Here is a 17,176-nt window from a genome sequence, read left to right as displayed (position 1 = left end):
GCGGCATGTGGGATCTTCCTGGACCAGGGCTCAAACCCGCCGTGTCCCCTGCATTGGCAGGCAGATTCTTAACCACTGTACCACCAGGGAAGTCCCTGCTCTCATTTTTAATCTGGTTACAATCAAATGAAACTCAGCCAGTTGGCCTTGAGAGCATGAGCCGTGTTCAGAGACAACTTCTAGGTTAGCCAGCATGGGGAGGGGTTGCTAGTCTGGGGAAAGGTGTTACAGTGAGAATGTCCCAAGAGTGAGAGTGGGCTCTCCACCAGTTGCCACCATTCCTTCTCTCTACTCCCTAAGCAGCTTTCCATCCTGACTGATCGGCCATACACCTTCCTCCAGGCTAATCGCTGCCATTACCATGAAGGACTTTCATCCTTATTCTTAGTTTCTAAGCTATATTTGGCACCGCTGACTACAGACACTTTGAAACACTTTAAAAAGATTTATTTATTTTAAAAATGCATATTCATTGTAGACGATTAAGATAATACAGTTTTGCTATGCAGAAAGAAATACTCTTAACATCCTGGTGTATAGACTTCCAGGCATGTGTGATACACTCTTTCCCCTACTCTATGAAGATTATACTGTTTTGTAACCTGTTTTTTTTACTTTGTAACATGTTGGCCAACATTTCTTGAAACTCCTGACAACTCTGGCAATATGCTTTCAATATTCTTATCTTTTTTTTTTTTTTTTTTTTTTTTTGCGATACGCGGGCCTCTCACTGTTGTGGCCTCTCCCGTTGCGGAGCACAGGCTCCGGACACGCAGGCTCAGTGGCCATGGCTCACGGGCCCAGCCGCTCCGCGGCATGTGGGATCCTCCCGGACCAGGGCACGAACCTGTGTCCCCTGCATCGGCAGGCGGACTCTCAACCACTGCGCCACCAGGGAAGCCCCGGTATTCTTATCTTGATGGACATATTTTTCTCCACTTATTTCCTGTCAGTGGTTCTCAAGTCATAGTCCTTGGTATTTATTCTTCCTCTAAAAATCTCACTTCCTCTGAGAGTAACCATTCTAAGACGTCCATGTGTCATCTTTGTGTTGCTGGATTTCAGTCAACAAATACTTACTGCGTACCTGCTATGTACTAGGTAACAGGCTAGGTTCGGGTGATTCAGAAATGAGCAAGACAGGTGCCGCCCCTGCCCTTGTGGAGCCTTTACTCTGAGGTGGGAAGCAGACGTGTAAACAGTCGATTATAAGTACAGTAGTGTATGGGACTTCCCTAGTGGTCCAGTGGTTAAGACTCTGTGCTACCAATGCAGGGGGCTCGGGTTCAATCCCTGGTCGGGGAACTAGATCATGCATGCCACAACTAAAAGATCCTGCATGCCGCGACTAAGCCCTGGCACAGCCAAATAAATAAATAAATGCTGGGAAAAAAATGTACAGTAGTGTGGGAAGTACAGAGTACTGAAGGGGATAGAAGGGGCCCTTACCCAGGAAAGGTGTTTCTGGAGGAAGTAGCATAAGTAACATCCTAAAGGACAGTGAGAAGATAAGCAAGTAATGTGGGGAGGGGACAACAGAGAGCATAGCATGTGCACAAAGTATCCCAGTGGTGAAGTAGGTGAGTGTTTAATGACTGGGAACTACATTCTACCAAAATACTGATTCCAAAGCATGTACGTCCTAGGCTTTGGGGGCCTCTTTTCAAGAGTACAAGTTATGTGTCACCAGAGTCGAAGTATATTCCTCATTTTGAGGGTTCTTAAAAGAATTTGAGTGAATATGTAAGAGTAACCTTTGGTTCCACAGGAATAAAATTCCAGCATCTTTTTCGTGGAGTGAAGAATCCTGAATGAAGGCAATTTCTCAAGAAAAAAAAATGATTTGGTTGGTCCACGGCCTGTTGCCTCTTAATTTTTTTAATGACAGAGCTGTCTAAAACTATGGAGATCATGGGTTGGGAGATGTGAGGAGAGTTGAGTAATTAATTACATAAAACAGCCCTGCAAGCAGTCTTGAAACTATGAGCCAAGGGTGCCCCCACCCCCAGGATTTCTGTGAACTCAGTGCCCTAGCTGTTTGCAGAGGGAAAAGGTCACCTGATCCTCCCAGTGAGTCATAAAATTTTCAGAAACTCCCTAGTTATCTGGTTTCACATGCTTGTTACCCGCCTTGGGAAGTTTATGTTGCAAGTCACACTCGGCTGCTAAAACAAATCCTTTTAGATCATAACAAGCATTTTTTTTGGCTGCATGGGGTCTTTGTTGCTGCACGCAGGCTTTCTCTAGTTGTGTCGAGCGGCGGCTACTCTTCGTTGTGGTACGCGGGCTTCTCACTGCGGTGGCTTCTCTTATTGCGGAGCACGGGCTCTAGGCGCGCGGGCTTCAGTAGTTGTGGCACGTGGGCTCTAGAGTGCAGGCTCAGTAGTTGTGGCGCACGGGCTTAGTTGCTCCGCGGCATGTGGGATCTTCCTGGACCAGGGATCGAACCCATATTCCCTGCATTGGCAGGCAGATTCTTAACCACTGCGCCACCAGGGAAGTCCCATAACAAGCATTATTAAATAAGATTCAGGTTTGTTTTCTTTTCAAACTAACCTTTCAGACTTTGAAAAACAGCCTGATTTTTGTTTCAGATAAAAATAATTTTTTTAAAAACATGCTCTTTTTGAAAGTTCAGAAATGTTTAACTAAGAAGTTAAAAATCTACCCCAAATCCTGCATGGAGATGAGAATCTGGCTACTTCTGTCTCTCCTAGTTACGAAGCAACATCCCTTGTCACCTGGTTGATATCTCTTGCGGATTACCCTGCGGTGCCACGCTACCGTGTGGGATGCACAGGTGTCAGAGACTCTGTCACAAAGGAGAGTGTCTTGTGGATGAGGTCTGCAAGCAGCCCTGCACCATCTCCAGAGCTGACTGTGGCCACCCATGTATGGCACCTTGCCACCTCAGCTCACCCTGCCCTGTGACTGCTTGCAAAGCCAGGGTGAGTAATCCTGGCTCCTGGTGGGGCACTGACTATGGTTCTGGGGCTGCTGATGAGTCCAGAACTGCCTACAGTGGCACCTGGGCACACATCCTTACCAGGGGTCTTTGGTTGCAAGGAACTGCAAGTTAAGTTAACAAGAGAAGGGTGGAGTAAATTGTTCAGACTTCTATCTGCCAAGCTCGAGATGGTCTTTTAATTCAGAAAGTACCCACTGCCACCTGACCAGTTTCTGTCTCCCTTCGATCAAATTCTCAAGAGAGACTCTGATTGTCCCCTCCACTTATTCAACAAATGCATAAGTGTCTATTTTGTGTAAGATGTAATGCTGTGGTAGGTGCTGGGGCTCCACCAGTGAACAGTGGACACGTGGTTCCTTTAATTAGAGGGACAGATACTAATTAATTCCTCAGATAATTAACTGTGACTGTGGTAATGTCATGAAGGAGTAGTTACCCCCTTGTAGGGGCTGCCACAAGAACATGTGAGTGAGGGGCTTACCTGGTCTAAGGGATTAAGCAATGTCTCCCCCGCGAGGAGGTGAAAGCAGAGGGAGGAAGTGGAGTCGATTAGACCTTGGCTGGTCCTGGGTCAAGTGTCTACCTCTGGTTCAGTGGTAAAAACTTCATTCTAGGCCTGCCCCTTCAGGCAGGATTAAGGACAGAAGTCATTCCCAGTAAGGGGCGCTGTCGACTGGACATTTCCCTCCTAGCATGTCAAGCACCACGTTGTCAGTTTGCATGTGTGGTTAGCTCCTCCATCTTGGAGGGTAGCCACTCACTGTCTCTCTGTTCTCTTGCTGTGGTTTGATTTGAGAGAGGCTTTAAAAGTGAAACCTGCCCATTCACATATTTACCGTGGGCTGAAAGTTGCTACATGTTAATCTTATTTCAGATAGAGCTGCAGTGTGAATGTGGACGAAGAAAAGAAATCATGATTTGCTCTGAAGCATCCAGTACTTATCAAAGGTTAGTGCTACTTAAATGTTAACAACTGGTGGGTCTAGATAAAGGGTATACAGGAGTCTATTGTAGGACCTTTGCAACTTTTAAGGAAGGTTTTTAAAATAAATTTTCTTGAGTCTAGTTTTTCTGGTTAAAAGAAAAAGTACTGCTTTATGTACCTTACCTTCCCTAACTTTAATCTGTGAAATAACCTTTTTGTTTCTCTCCTCTCCTCCTCCTTCCTCTCTCTCTCCCTTCTGGTCTTATGACACCATGAGATCAGAAGGGAAGATGTCCTGAAGTTGCGTGCATTGCTTCAGCGTTCCACCGCTTGGGGCACAGCCAGGACCAGGTCCTGCGCTCTGGCTGTGGTCTGGGGGGTTCTGACTGTTCTGTGAGTTGCCTTTGCAGCCTCCTGAAATCTTTGGACATGTGTGGTCACACCGTACAGAAGTGGAGGTGTTTAGGGATGGATGGACGAATAGATGCAGAGATGCACCATGGAGATGGGACTTTAGGAGTATGCAGACATCAGATTGACTGTGTTTGAATACACACTGAGTGCCTGGCATTGGCCCGGATGCTCAAGGGGGTACTGAGGAATGGATTACCTCATTTCCTGTGGAGCTGCTTAGCATCTAATCAAGGAGATACCACATAAACTTGTGGATAGTTCATAATAGATGGGCTTCCAAGGCCACACAGATTGTCGAGTGGTAGATTTGCCTTGAAAGAAGTGTTCTGTGTGCCTGGTATGGGGAGGTTCTTGTGAAACTGCAATGCCTTTCTTCCCTTTCTTTTTTATACTTCAGAATAGCTGCTATTTCCATGGCCTCCAAAATAACAGACATGCAGCTTGGAGATTCAGTGGAAATCAGCAAGTTAATTACTAAGAAGGAAATTCACCAAGCCAGGTAATTTTTTAGATGGGTAGCTGTGCCTTCTTTCTCCCGTTAGACTTAATTTCCAAAGGGCAGGGACCATTCATTTGTGTCATTCTGCAACAGGAAAGCCTTGCACACACAGTAGGTGTTCAACAGACATCTCATATTAAGAGACCACACCCACTCCAATGCAGTGAGTCCTACTCGGGATACAGCTAAGACCAGAGGAGGCTTTTCTGGGCCTCACTGCAGACAGTAGCCAGAGGAAGCAGAGACCTTGACGTGTCTATTCCAACCCACAGGAGAACAGAGAACAGAGTGATTTGCTGTGTCGAGAGAGGGAGGTGGGGTTGTCGCGGGGGCGCCGGGAACATTTTGGGGGCTGAGCAGACAGGGGACACTCTGAAGCCCTTCTCAGAACTCCTAGTCTCCCGTAACTCAGAGGCCTGCGCATCTGTCCTTGAGAAGGACCTCATCCAGCCATTGTTTTGGCCAGTCTGTTCTGTCTCCAGGTTGACCATCTAAGAACTTATTGCTGAGTAGGAGCTGTGAAACTTGTACCCTGACTTAATTTTTTTTTCATTTGCTTCTCAAGGCTGGAGTGTGATGAGGAGTGTTCAGCCCTGGAAAGGAGAAAGTAAGTAGTTTCAACTGCTGTTTATCTAATTGTCCTTGAGCTCTGTGAAATTAGTGGGAGGGAGCAACCCTTCAAGCATTCATTCAGCACCTGCTCTGAGTCTTTTGCTGCTGTTGGGGAGCAGGAGAAATTCAATCATCAAGAATCGAAGTGTCTGAGGATAAACCAGTTAGGTGATTTCAGCATATTTCTGAAACATGAGCTTGTGTGGTTTCAGGCAAGTATAAACATCACATGCTCCAAAGCATACTAATTCAGAGACTGGCAGACTTCCTGATTCCAATGGAGACAAGAGACTTAAAATTCTTTTAATGAACTGTTACGTTGAAGTATAATATACTTCATATAGATCAGAACTATAGTGATGAGTGAGTCATCACAAAGGGAATACAGTGGTATAATCAGCACCAAGGTCAAGAGATAGAAAACTACCAGAACCCACTCTTACACTCCACTGAGATATAGCCTCTATCCTGACTTCTAACAGTTTAGGTTATTTTTATCTGCTTTTGGACTTTATGTAAATGATGAAATCATATTGTTTGTATTATTTTTGTCTGGTTTCTTTCATTACATTTGTGACGTTCATTCCTGTTGTTACCTGTAGCAACATTCTGTTGATTTTCATTTCGGCATGATATTTTATTGTATTAATTTATCATCATTTATCTTTTCTATAGTTTATAGATATATGTGTTGTTATCAGTGTTGGGCTATTACAAATAATGCTCTTTTAAGAATATCCTTATACTTGCCTTGCTATATATATGTACTCATCTCTGTTGGATATAAACTCAGGAGTAGAATTGCTGATTAATAGGGTATGCATATTTTCAGCTTTAATTGATTCTGCCGAACAGTGTCCAAAGTGGTTGTACCAGTTACGCTCCCACGAGTAGGGTCATATTTTCCGTTGCTCTCTGTTTGTGTCAGCCCTTGGAATTGTCCGTCTTTTTCATTTTAATCCATTTTTGTAGATGTATAACTAGATATCATTGAGCTTCTAATTTATATTTGTCTGATGACTGGTGAGGTTGAGCACCTTTTCATATGTTTGTTGGCCATTTGGATATCCTCTTTTGTGAAGTACCTCTTCAGGTCTTTGCTTATTTTTTTAATTGTATCATCTGTCTTTTTCATATTGATTACTAGGAATTCTGTATATATTTTGGATATGAGTCCTTTGTTTTATATATTGTTTTCCTCACACTCTGTGCCTTTACTTTTCACTCTCTAACTGGTGTCTTGGTAAACGGAAGTTTCTAATTTTAACGTAGTCCAGTTTATCAGTCTTTTCCTTAGTGAATAGTACTTTTTATGTCTTGTTTAAGAAATATTTGCCTATCCTGAGGTCGTGATGATATTCTGTGTCATTATCTAGGAGCCTTATTTTACCTTGCACGTTTAGATCTATAGTTGACCTGGACCAATTTTTTTTTTTTCTAAACATGGTATAAGGAGCGTTCATGATTCCATTTTTTTCCATACAAATATTCATTTGACCAACATCATTTATCAAGAAATCCTTTTCCCAGTGCTCTGCAGTGCCACCTTTGTCTTAAATCAAGTATTCATATTGTGTATGGGTTATTTCTGAGCTCATTCTATTCCATTGCGCTTGTATCACATTATCTTAATTACTGTACCTTTATAACTGGTAGCATGTCTCTTCAAACATGGTCTTTCTCCAAGATTGTCTTGGCTGTTCTTGGCCATTTGCATGTCCATTTAAATTTTAGAAATAGCTTATCAATATTTGCAAAAAAAAAAAAAACTACTGGGATTTTGATTGAGCTGGTATTTAATTTATAGTTCAGTTTGGAGAGATTTGAGATCTTTATAATATTGAGGCCTCTAATCCATGAGCAAAGTATATCCTTCTATTTAGTCATGTTTTCTCTCAATGATATTTTATAGTTTTCTTTATGTAGATTTTGTACATCTTTCAGTAGATTTTGTTCCTTGCTATTTGATGTATTTTGATGCTATTATAACTGGTATTTTTTCTTGTATCACTTTTAAAATTTAATTCTCTAATTGCTTGTTGCTGGCATATAGGAATACAGTTGATATTTGTTGACCTGTATTCACAACCTTGCTAAATTACTTATTTCTAGTAGTTTATCTTTAGCTTCTTTTAGATTTTGCATGTACACAATCATGTCCTCTTCTAATTTCTTTCTAATTCTTAACTTTTATCTTTTTCTTGCCTTATTGCACTGGCTAGGCCTCCAGTACAGTGTTTTTTGTTTGTTTGCTTGTTAATTAATTTTATTTATTTATTTTTTGGCCGCATTGGGTCTTCATTGCTGTGCGCAGGCTTTCTCTAGTTGCGGTGAGCGGGGGCTACTCTTCGTTGCGGTGCGCGGGCTTCTCATTGTGGTGGCTTCTCTTGTGGAGCACGGGCTCTAGGCATGTGGGCTTCATTCAGTACTTGTGGCACGCAGGCTCAGTACTTGTGGCTCAGGGGCTCTAGAGCGCAGGCTCAGTAGTTGCGGCACACAGGCTTAGTTGCTCCGTGGCATGTGGGATCTTCCCAGACCAGGGCTCGAACCTATGTTCCCTGCATTGGCAGGCAGATTCTTAACCACTGTGCCACCAGGGCTGTCCTCCAGTACAGTGTTGAATGAAGGGTGGTGATAATAGGTATTTCTAACTTATCTCCAGTCTCATAGGGAAAGTTTTAAGTATTTCACCACTATGTATGATGTTTGCTGTAGGTTATTTGAGTATACTCCTTATCAGATTAAGGGGCATTTATTCAATGACTGGCAAATTTTCTGGCTCCAACAAAGATTAAAAGTATATCTCTGAAAATACTAACATTTGGAGAATTTAGCTGAAGAGTATGTAGGAGTTCATTGTGATATTCTTGTAACTTACCTTTCTTTGAAAATTTTTCAAGATAAAAAGTTAAGCAGAAACAGACAAATGCAGACAAAGTGCAGTCTTGTTTTCCCTAGAAGTTTGACCTTCAACAGTTGTTAACAATACCTCTTTAGGTGGCTAAATATATAGAAGGTAATATGATGATTAATAGCACTGCCCAAATTCCCTTGGTTTGACCCTTATGGTAATTTTGTAATAACTGCTATTCAAAACTCTTGTCCCTTAAGGACTGTAACATTGTTCTCCACTTCAAAATGTGAACTAAGAGTCCTGAATATTCAGAAATGCTGTGGTGAATACACAGAAGGTCTCAAAAACATGGAAATGCACCTTTGTGTAGTTGAGACAGTATTGCATGGTAGTTGAGCCAGCCAGAGCTCTAGCTTAGATTGCCCAGATTTGAATCCTAGCTTCACAAATCAATTAGCAATGTGACCATGGGCAAATCACATTATCTCTCCAAGCCTTAATTTTCTTAAATATTTGGGGAAATGGTGACAATAATAGTACCTACCTCCCTGAGTTGTTATGAGGATTATACATTAAAATTAAGGAAGATATACATAAAACTCTTGGCACAAGCCTAAACCATAGTAGATGCTCGGCAAATGTCAGTTATTAATTAGAACTAGCTATTTCTGAAAGCCTTTTGAATTTCTCCTCGATCTTTGAACGATGACATAATGACCCTTTATGTAAGGATTCTTTCTTAAATACTCACAGACCTAAGGAAAAAAAAAATGTGAATTGAAAAGGAAAATGCCATCTAAACTTGCAAATAGAGACCTCCCTGGTAGTCCTGTGGTTAAGAACCCGCCTTCCAGTCCAGGGAACATGGGTTCAATCCCTGGTTGGGGAACTAAGATTCCCACACGCCGTGGGGCAACTAAACCCACATGCCGCAGCTAGAGAGAAGCCCACGCACTGCAACTACTGAGCCCGTGTGCTTTGGAGCCCACGCACCACAGCTACTGAGCCCGCGCGCTCTGGAGCCTGTGCACTGCAACTAGAGAGAAGCCAGCAACGAAGGCCCAGCACAGCCAAAATAAAAAATAGATAAATAAAAAATAAAGTTGCAAATATATGCTCCATTGCAAAAATGAAAAACTGGCTGGCCATATTCATCCCACAGACATGTTTTATTGGTGTTTGTGTTTGAATTAGTGGCCAACTAATCAAAACATCGAAATATCTCCCCCCTAGCAATTCTCTTAAAAATTTGAAAATTAAACCTCTTAAAAAATTAGAAAATCTAGCAACAGTAAACCAAATTCTTATGGGCATGAAGCATATAAGAGACCCCTATCTCTGTGTAAAAGAAAATTGTACTAAGTGCTGAGCTCAATTTTATCTATCTTTAAAAACAAACAAACAAAATAGATGGAGAGATATACCATGCTCCTGGATTGGAAGAATCAATATTGTGAAAATGACTCTACTACCCAAAGCAATCTACAGATTCAATGCAATCCCTATCAAACTACCACTGGCATTTTTCACAGAACTAGAACAAAAAATTTCAAAATTTGTTTGGAAAAACAAAAGACCCCGAATAGCCAAAGCAATCTTGAGAACGAAAAACGGAGCTGGAGGAATCAGGCTCCCTGACTTCAGACTATACTACAAAGCTACAGTAATTAAGACAGTGTGGTACTGGCATAAAAACAGAAAGATAGATCAGTGGATCAGGATAGAAAGCCCAGAGATAAACCCACGCACATATGGCCAACTTATCTTTGATAAAGGAGGCAGGAATGTACAGTGGAGAAAGGACAGCCTCTTCAATAAGTGGTGCTGGGAAAACTGGACAGGGACATGTAAAAGTATGAGATTAGATCATTCCCTAACACCATACACAAAAATAAGCTCAAAATGGATTAAAGACCTAAATGTAAGGCCAGAAACTATCAAACTCTTAGAGGAAAACATAGGTAGAACACTCTATGACATAAATCACAGCAAGATCCTTTTGGACCCACCTCCTAGAGAAATGGAACTAAAAACAAAGATAAACAAATGGGACCTAATGAAACTTCAAAGCTTTTGCACAGCAAAGGAAACCATAAACAAGACCAAAAGACAACCCTCAGAATGGGAGAAAATATTTGCAAATGAAGCAACTGACAAAGGATTAATCTCCAAAATTTATAAACAGCTCATGCAGCTCAATAGCAAAAAAACAAACAACCCAATCCAAAAATGGGCAGAAGACTTAAATAGGCATTTCTCCAAAGAAGATATACAGACTGCCAACAAACACATGAAAGAATGCTCAACATCATTAATCATTAGAGAAATGCAAATCAAAACTACAATGAGATATCATCTCACACCAGTCAGAATGGCCATCATCAAGAAATCTAGAAACAATAAATGCTGGAGAGGGTGTGGAGAAAAGGGAACACTCTTGCACTGCTGGTGGGAATGTGAATTGGTACAGCCACTATGGAGAACGGTATGGAGGTTCCTTAAAAAACTAAAAATAGAACTACCATATGACCCAGCAATACCACTACTAGGCATATACCCTGGGAAAACCATAATTCAAAAAGAGGCATGTACCAAAATGTTCATTGCAGCTCTATTCACAATAGCCCGGAGCTGGAAACAACCTAAGTGTCCATCATCAGATGAATGGATAAAGAAGATGTGGCACATATATACAATGGAATATTACTCAGCCATAAAAAGGAACGAAACTGAGCTATTTGTAATGAGGTGGATAGACCTAGAGTCTGTCATACAGAGTGAAGTAAGTCAGAAAGAGAAAGACAAATACCGTATGCTAACACATATATATGGAATTTAAAAAAAAAAAATGTCATGAAGAACCTAGGGGTAAAACGGGAATAAAGACACAGACCTACTTGAGAACGGACTTGAGGATATGGGGAGGGGGAAGGGTAAGCTGTGACAAAGCGAAAGAGAGGCATGGACATATATACACTACCAAACGTAAGGTAGATAGATAGTGGGAAGCAGCCACAGAGCACAGGGAGATCAGCTCGGTGCTTTGTGACCACCTGGAGGGGTGGGATAGGGAGGGTGGGAGGGAGGGAGACGCAATAGGGAAGGGATGTGGGAACAGATGTGTATGTATGACTGATTCACTTTGTTATAAAGCAGAAACTAATAAAAAATAAATTAAAAAAAAATAATAAAAATGAAAAACATGAAAAAAACAAACAAACAAACAAAAACCGACATACATACCTGGATGTTGGTGAGGTGCCATGAAACACATACTGCTGGTCAAAACAGAAGCAGCACTGTGTAGACCACGATGATCAAGGGTGTGATGTCCATACCATTTAACCCAGTTATCCCACACCTTGGAAACATTTTCCAGAAAAAGAATCTCAAAAGCTTTTTCTTCAGAGATATTGTGTTACTTATAATATTGAGAAACTGGAGAACTGTTGAAGAAACCTAAACGGGATATAAAAAATTTTTTTAATAAATTTTAAAAAAAATGAAAAAAGAAAAAGAGCAAGACAAGAAAAAACAAATAAACCTAAATGGGGACTGTTTAAGTAAATTGTGGGATATATATAATTAGAAGATTATGCAGCTATTAATACAGGGAGTGTGAAAATCAAATAGTAATATGAGAAATGCTAATCACATAATAATAAGGTGAAAAAAGATTCAAAGTTTTATATACACTGATTGCAACTACTTAAAATTACAGAGGAAAAATCTGAAAGGAAATACATTAAAAATAATGCAGAGCTTATGTTGTAAATGCAATTCTTTATTTTCTAAAGTGATATTAATTTTAATATTATCTGTCTATGTATCTGATGTTTAGGTGAAACCTCAGAGGAAGTCATCCCCCATTGACCATCCCCAGTGCTTTCCCTCCCTCAGCCTTCTCTTCACCTTACGATCTAAGTCCCCAGTGTCAGCCTACAGCTTGCTCAGAACCATCTAGATCTGTCTTATTTGTTTTGTTCTTTGAAGACAATTCAATATCTTGTCCCAAGTTGTTCTTATTCTCCTTAATAATTAGGTTTATTGAAATGAGATCATTAACGTATAAAGAACTTAGGACCTGGGGGGCACTCTGTTGCTATGAGATAGTTTTCTTCCCCCTCCTTTCCTTTCATTTACTTACTTCTCCCTCACTTTCAGGCGGTTAGCAGAGGCATTTCATATCAGTGATGATTCTGATCCTTTCAACGTACGTTCTTCAGGGTCAAAATTCAGTGACAGTTTGAAAGAAGATGCTAGGTATGTAAGTTGTTACCTACTTTCTTAATTGTGGCTTACCAGAGTGATCTTTTAAGATGTAGTAACTAATATGCAGTCCTCTGTGACTGAGCCAGTTTATATATCTGTAAGGGATTATATGATGTTTAATAAAAATCCCTCTCTTGGTCTCTCAAAACTGGGAGAAAGAGTGTGTGTGTGTGTGTGTGTGCGCGCGCAGGCCCTGTAGTAGGAATTAGGGCCCCCCAAGGGCTGGACTAGCCTGAATTGAAGGATCTCTGGTTACATTCCACCTCTGTCTGCCCAGGTCTTAATCACATGGGTGGTCCTCACTTGGGTGGTAAAAAGTCTTATTTTCCTCCAGTCTCCTGGCCCTCTGGTGGCTAGTTCTCCTTCCATCTTCCCTTTTCTCATATTTGTTTTCTTACTTTCTCTTCCTTTGTTCCATCACATTCAACCTTCTGTTATCTGACAGTTCCTGACCTCTGCAGGTTTTCTGCCCACATTGTCCACTGCCTGCACTTTATAGGCAGAGGGTGGGTAGAAGGGATTCTCAGAAGATCAGAAACAAATGAAATTAACTGTGGTTATTTCTCATTACAGGAAAGACTTAAAGTTTGTCAGTGACATTGAGAAGGAAATGGAAGCCCTTGTGGAGGCCGTGAATAAGGTTGAAGTCAAAACATCCAGCTGTACATGTCTCTTAAGGCCAGCTTGATAAAAATGTCAAGTCCCAGAAACACTGTCGGTATAAAGTAGTTATAGGAAAAAGTCACAGCTGCCTTGAGGATCCTTATCTTTCCCAAAAGCCCATCCATTTATAACATCCATGGAAACCCTGTCCTGGTTCAGAAAAGATACCTGCAATAATATTAAATGTAAATAAAAATCCTAGCTCCGTGCCTAAGAATGGGTGAAGAAACTCTGGACAAAGGAGATTCAGTAGGGATACTTAGGAAGACATGCTCTGTCCTCAGATCTCTGAAGGGCTGTTGTATAATGGGACACACTGGTTCTTAGTGCCCCAAAGGCAGGAGAGAAACGGTTGGGTGAGGATGAAAAGTTGAATGGGTAGCGGCACAGACTCCTTCAAGAGAGTGAAGCTGTCCTGGAGGCAGCCAACCCCTCGGTGGCTCCCTCTTCATTCAGGGGCCTGTGGGTGAGGGCAAGGTGGCTACTTTAGCTCCACATCTTGTAAGATGGGTTTCCTTCCCGCCATCCCTTCATCCCCTTCCCTTCTATTCCCACTTCCCAGCAAGATACTAACACAGAGGAGAAAATGGGACCATTGTTCCCCTCCTAACTAGGAAGCCTGAGCAAATGTATTTCTGTGCTTGCATGTCTGTATCTGTACACTCATGATTTTTAGCGTAGAATGTACTTTTTATAGGAAGTGAGATTTTCTTGTTTATAAGTCTTCAATTTATTTAGTCATTTCTTGGGAACATCACTCACTCCCCAGTTACGGGCCCCACAGGAGGAACCATTGCACTGTCCGTGTAAGTCTCAGTTTACTTGCCCTCTGTTCCTCTAACCCCGGCCAACTGCTACCATGTGGCTCACAGAGGAGATGAAGGAAGTGCATCAGCCCTCATCCTCCCACAGCCTCGCTTGCTTAACAGTCAGTGAAATGCTGTGTGCTGTGGGCCTCCAAAACTCAACTGTCTCTTTATTGACCCAGGCTGTTCTGGGATGGTGGGAAGGACTTCTGTGGACATATCATGTTTTCAAGATGATTTTTATCAATCAGTCATCTTTTCCCTCAATACAGGGAAAGAATAGTAAGAAGAGCCACTGCTTCCCTCCCATGAACAGAGACCACCGCCGGATCATCCACGACCTGGCCCAAGTGTACGGCCTGGAGAGCATGAGCTATGACAGTGAACCAAAGCGCAACGTCGTGGTCACTGCGGTCAGGTGGGTGAATCTTGCCATTACAGAAGGAACTGCTCAGTGGAGCAAGCTGGACCTGGGAAACGGGGCTAGTCAATATTTGCTTTCCTTACTTCCTTCCTTGGAAGATGAGGTGAAAAGTCTGCCTCTGGGCCAGCCATTATGACTGATCTAAAGGTCCAAACCAGAAAGTAAAGCCCATGCCTCAGTCCTCAGGCCAGACACACCTAAAGGATACAATCCACATCAGACCCTGAGGGCCTGGAGTGGGTACCTGCCCATCACATCTGTCCCTTTTTCCCTTGTGTCCTCCTGGCATGATGGAAACAGAAAGAATGCTGACCTGTGACTCAAGGCATCTTCTGTAAACAGTGTTTGCCATTAGAGGAAACCAAGGCGGTCGTGTGGGCCAGGAGGGGACAGTAGGACCTAAGATCACTGTCAGAACCAGGGGGAGTCGGAAGAACCTCCCAACAAAGAAAACTCAAGTGTGAGATGAGAGGAAGCAGGTAGCAGGCCCAGCAGAGGTGGGTGAAATGGACAAGGGTTAAACAAAGTTGACCATGCCTGAGAGGAGACGGGTCATACCAGAGAGTGCTCCACAGCGTCACAGTGAAAGTCTCAGACTGGATTTCCAGCTGTCTGCCTCTCTCCACAGACAGTTCTAACTTTTCAATACTTTGTGTTCTTACTTTTATCAGAGGGAAGTCTATTTGTCCTCCTACCACGCTGACAGGTGTAGTTGAAAAGGAGACACAGTCACGGCCTCCACCACCGATTCCTCATCATAGACATCAGACAGACAAGTAAGGACTCTTCAGCTGCTTTCCAAAGAGCCCTGTCTGTTCAGAGAAGCCAGCAGGGGCTGAACTGCCCTGGGCTGCACCAGCCATTGGTGGCCTCCTTGGGCCTGGCTTTGGGGTGCTGTGTTCAGATACATAAGGTTTGACTGAGATATTAGACACATATGCTCATTCCAGAGAGGTCCCAAGTTTGATGTTTATAATGCCCACTTCCCCTCCAGGGAGTACAGTCACTGGCCATAATTTCCACAGTGTAGGTGGTGACACTGGGAAATGGATTCAGTCTGTCACACCAGATGATTTAGGAACATCATGTGGTCCACAACAGTTACTCTGGAGATGGAAGTGGGATTCTAGGGGGGAGTTGACAGTGAAGGAGGGGGAACTTTCATGTTTTGCTCTGTCTGCTTATATATGGTTTGAAGCATTTTTACAACAAAAGCATATGTTCGTGATTTAAGGAGAAAAGAAAACCACATTGGCAAGCAGCAAATCTGGCAAGTGTTTTCTCAGACAGGAGCAGAGAGGGGTCTTCATCCCTCCTTCCTTTCCTCTCCCTTCCCAGGAGGGGGCCAGCTGCCCTGCTGTGACACGGCCACACTGCTGGAAGTTGCTGGGAAACACAGTGGGGTCCCTCCTCCTGTTCTGGCCTTCCACACAGAAGCCTAGCAGTACCTCCTACACAGAACCTCTGGGTAGGGAAGTTTGCAAGGTCACCATGAGCGTCCTAGCCATCTGTGTTCCCCTGGAACGGGACGGGACAACTAGGTGTTGCCCATTGGGCACAGCCTCAGCCAGGAGCACCTGGGGCCGTGTAGCTCCCCAGCACCAGCCCTGCTCTAGCCCTGGAATCAGGCGCCCTGGAATCAGGCGGCCTGGACTCCCAGCAGCACAAGCTGCGTTTCCTCATGTTACTCCACAGCTGTGTCCAGTACCACCTGGGGGACGTAAAGTTACTGGCCAGTTTATGACATGCTATCTGTTTTTTTCATTTGCTTGCTGTATTTTTTTTTTTGGTAAGACTTAATTGTGGAAAATGTTTAGAGTAGAGAGAATGGTATTAATATAATATATTAATATAAACCCCTGTGTGCCCATCACCAAATTGCAACAGTTACCAGCTCATGTGGACCCCACTGTCTTATCAAAGCTTCACACATGGTAAATCAGCTGATCCTGAACTTTCCAAGACCTGAGTCTGTTTCCCCCAAGCAAGAAAAGATTGATCATTCTGTGTTTGCTTTTCAGGAATCCTGGGAGCAGTAATTTACAGAAAATAGCCAAGGAGCCAGTAATTGACTACTTTGATGTCCAGGACTGAGGTGATCAAGATGCACTTAGAAAAAAGAATGATTAGGTGGGGTGGAGACTCGTTTGCCAGCAGATAAATCATGCTTGTTCCCAACTGCCTGGTGGACTCAGAGCTCACATACTGTCTTGAACTGATACATCCAAAGCATGAGTGTGTCAGAAATCCCCTTGTCTTCTCTTCTGTCTGTCTAAAGTGTTTCAGTGTGTCTCTGACTGGACGGTCACTAGTGATTCAGTCGTATTTGCAGAGGCTCCTCACACCACCACCGTGATCGCTCTGATGGTTGGGGGAACATGGGGCTTGATTTAGTCAAACCAGAATTTTAGCCTGAAAATGTCACTTAGTCATGGTCTCAGTTGTCCCAGTTATCCATCCTCTCCTAAAAATGCCTGCAGCATCAGGTGCACCTCGTTTTTTTAATCCGAAGTGATCACCATCTTTGGAAAGACATAGGCTAACTTCTCAATCCAAAATACCAAACACTGAATTGGTACACCACAGCTGGAATCACACATGTGGTTAAACCCAGCTGTCTTAGCTGAGTCTTTTGTCAAAAATTCTCGTAGGTCTACCTAGCTGAATTTATTTTAGTGGTCCTCAATACCATCAGTTCCAGACCTAGGAGAGGGGTCGGGTGACTTTACAGAACTCCAC

General features: G+C 42.8%; 1 protein-coding gene across 2 annotated transcripts in view; it reads left to right on the top strand.

Moving 5' to 3' along the window:
- NFX1 (nuclear transcription factor, X-box binding 1) overlaps window positions 1-16,605 on the top strand; it is a gene marked incomplete at its 5' end in the record, with an annotated part of 79,248 nt that extends 62,643 nt beyond the window's left edge. For both annotated transcript variants that reach the window (XM_079707118.1, XM_079707117.1), the window contains 9 exons: window positions 2,718-2,948; window positions 3,843-3,916; window positions 4,705-4,806; window positions 5,372-5,413; window positions 12,437-12,535; window positions 13,118-13,184; window positions 14,286-14,431; window positions 15,109-15,213; window positions 16,459-16,605. In XM_079707118.1, coding sequence (XP_079563244.1) covers window positions 2,718-2,948; window positions 3,843-3,916; window positions 4,705-4,806; window positions 5,372-5,413; window positions 12,437-12,535; window positions 13,118-13,184; window positions 14,286-14,431; window positions 15,109-15,213; window positions 16,459-16,531 — 939 coding nt within the window. In that variant the 3' untranslated portion in view covers window positions 16,532-16,605. The remainder of the gene's footprint in view (window positions 1-2,717; window positions 2,949-3,842; window positions 3,917-4,704; window positions 4,807-5,371; window positions 5,414-12,436; window positions 12,536-13,117; window positions 13,185-14,285; window positions 14,432-15,108; window positions 15,214-16,458) is intronic.
- Window positions 16,606-17,176: the final 571 nt, after the last annotated feature.

The sequence above is a fragment of the Hyperoodon ampullatus genome (assembly GCF_949752795.1).
Source record: "Hyperoodon ampullatus genome assembly, chromosome: 6".
Lineage (NCBI taxonomy): Eukaryota > Metazoa > Chordata > Mammalia > Artiodactyla > Ziphiidae > Hyperoodon > Hyperoodon ampullatus.
This window is presented reverse-complemented; position numbering and strand designations above follow the sequence as displayed.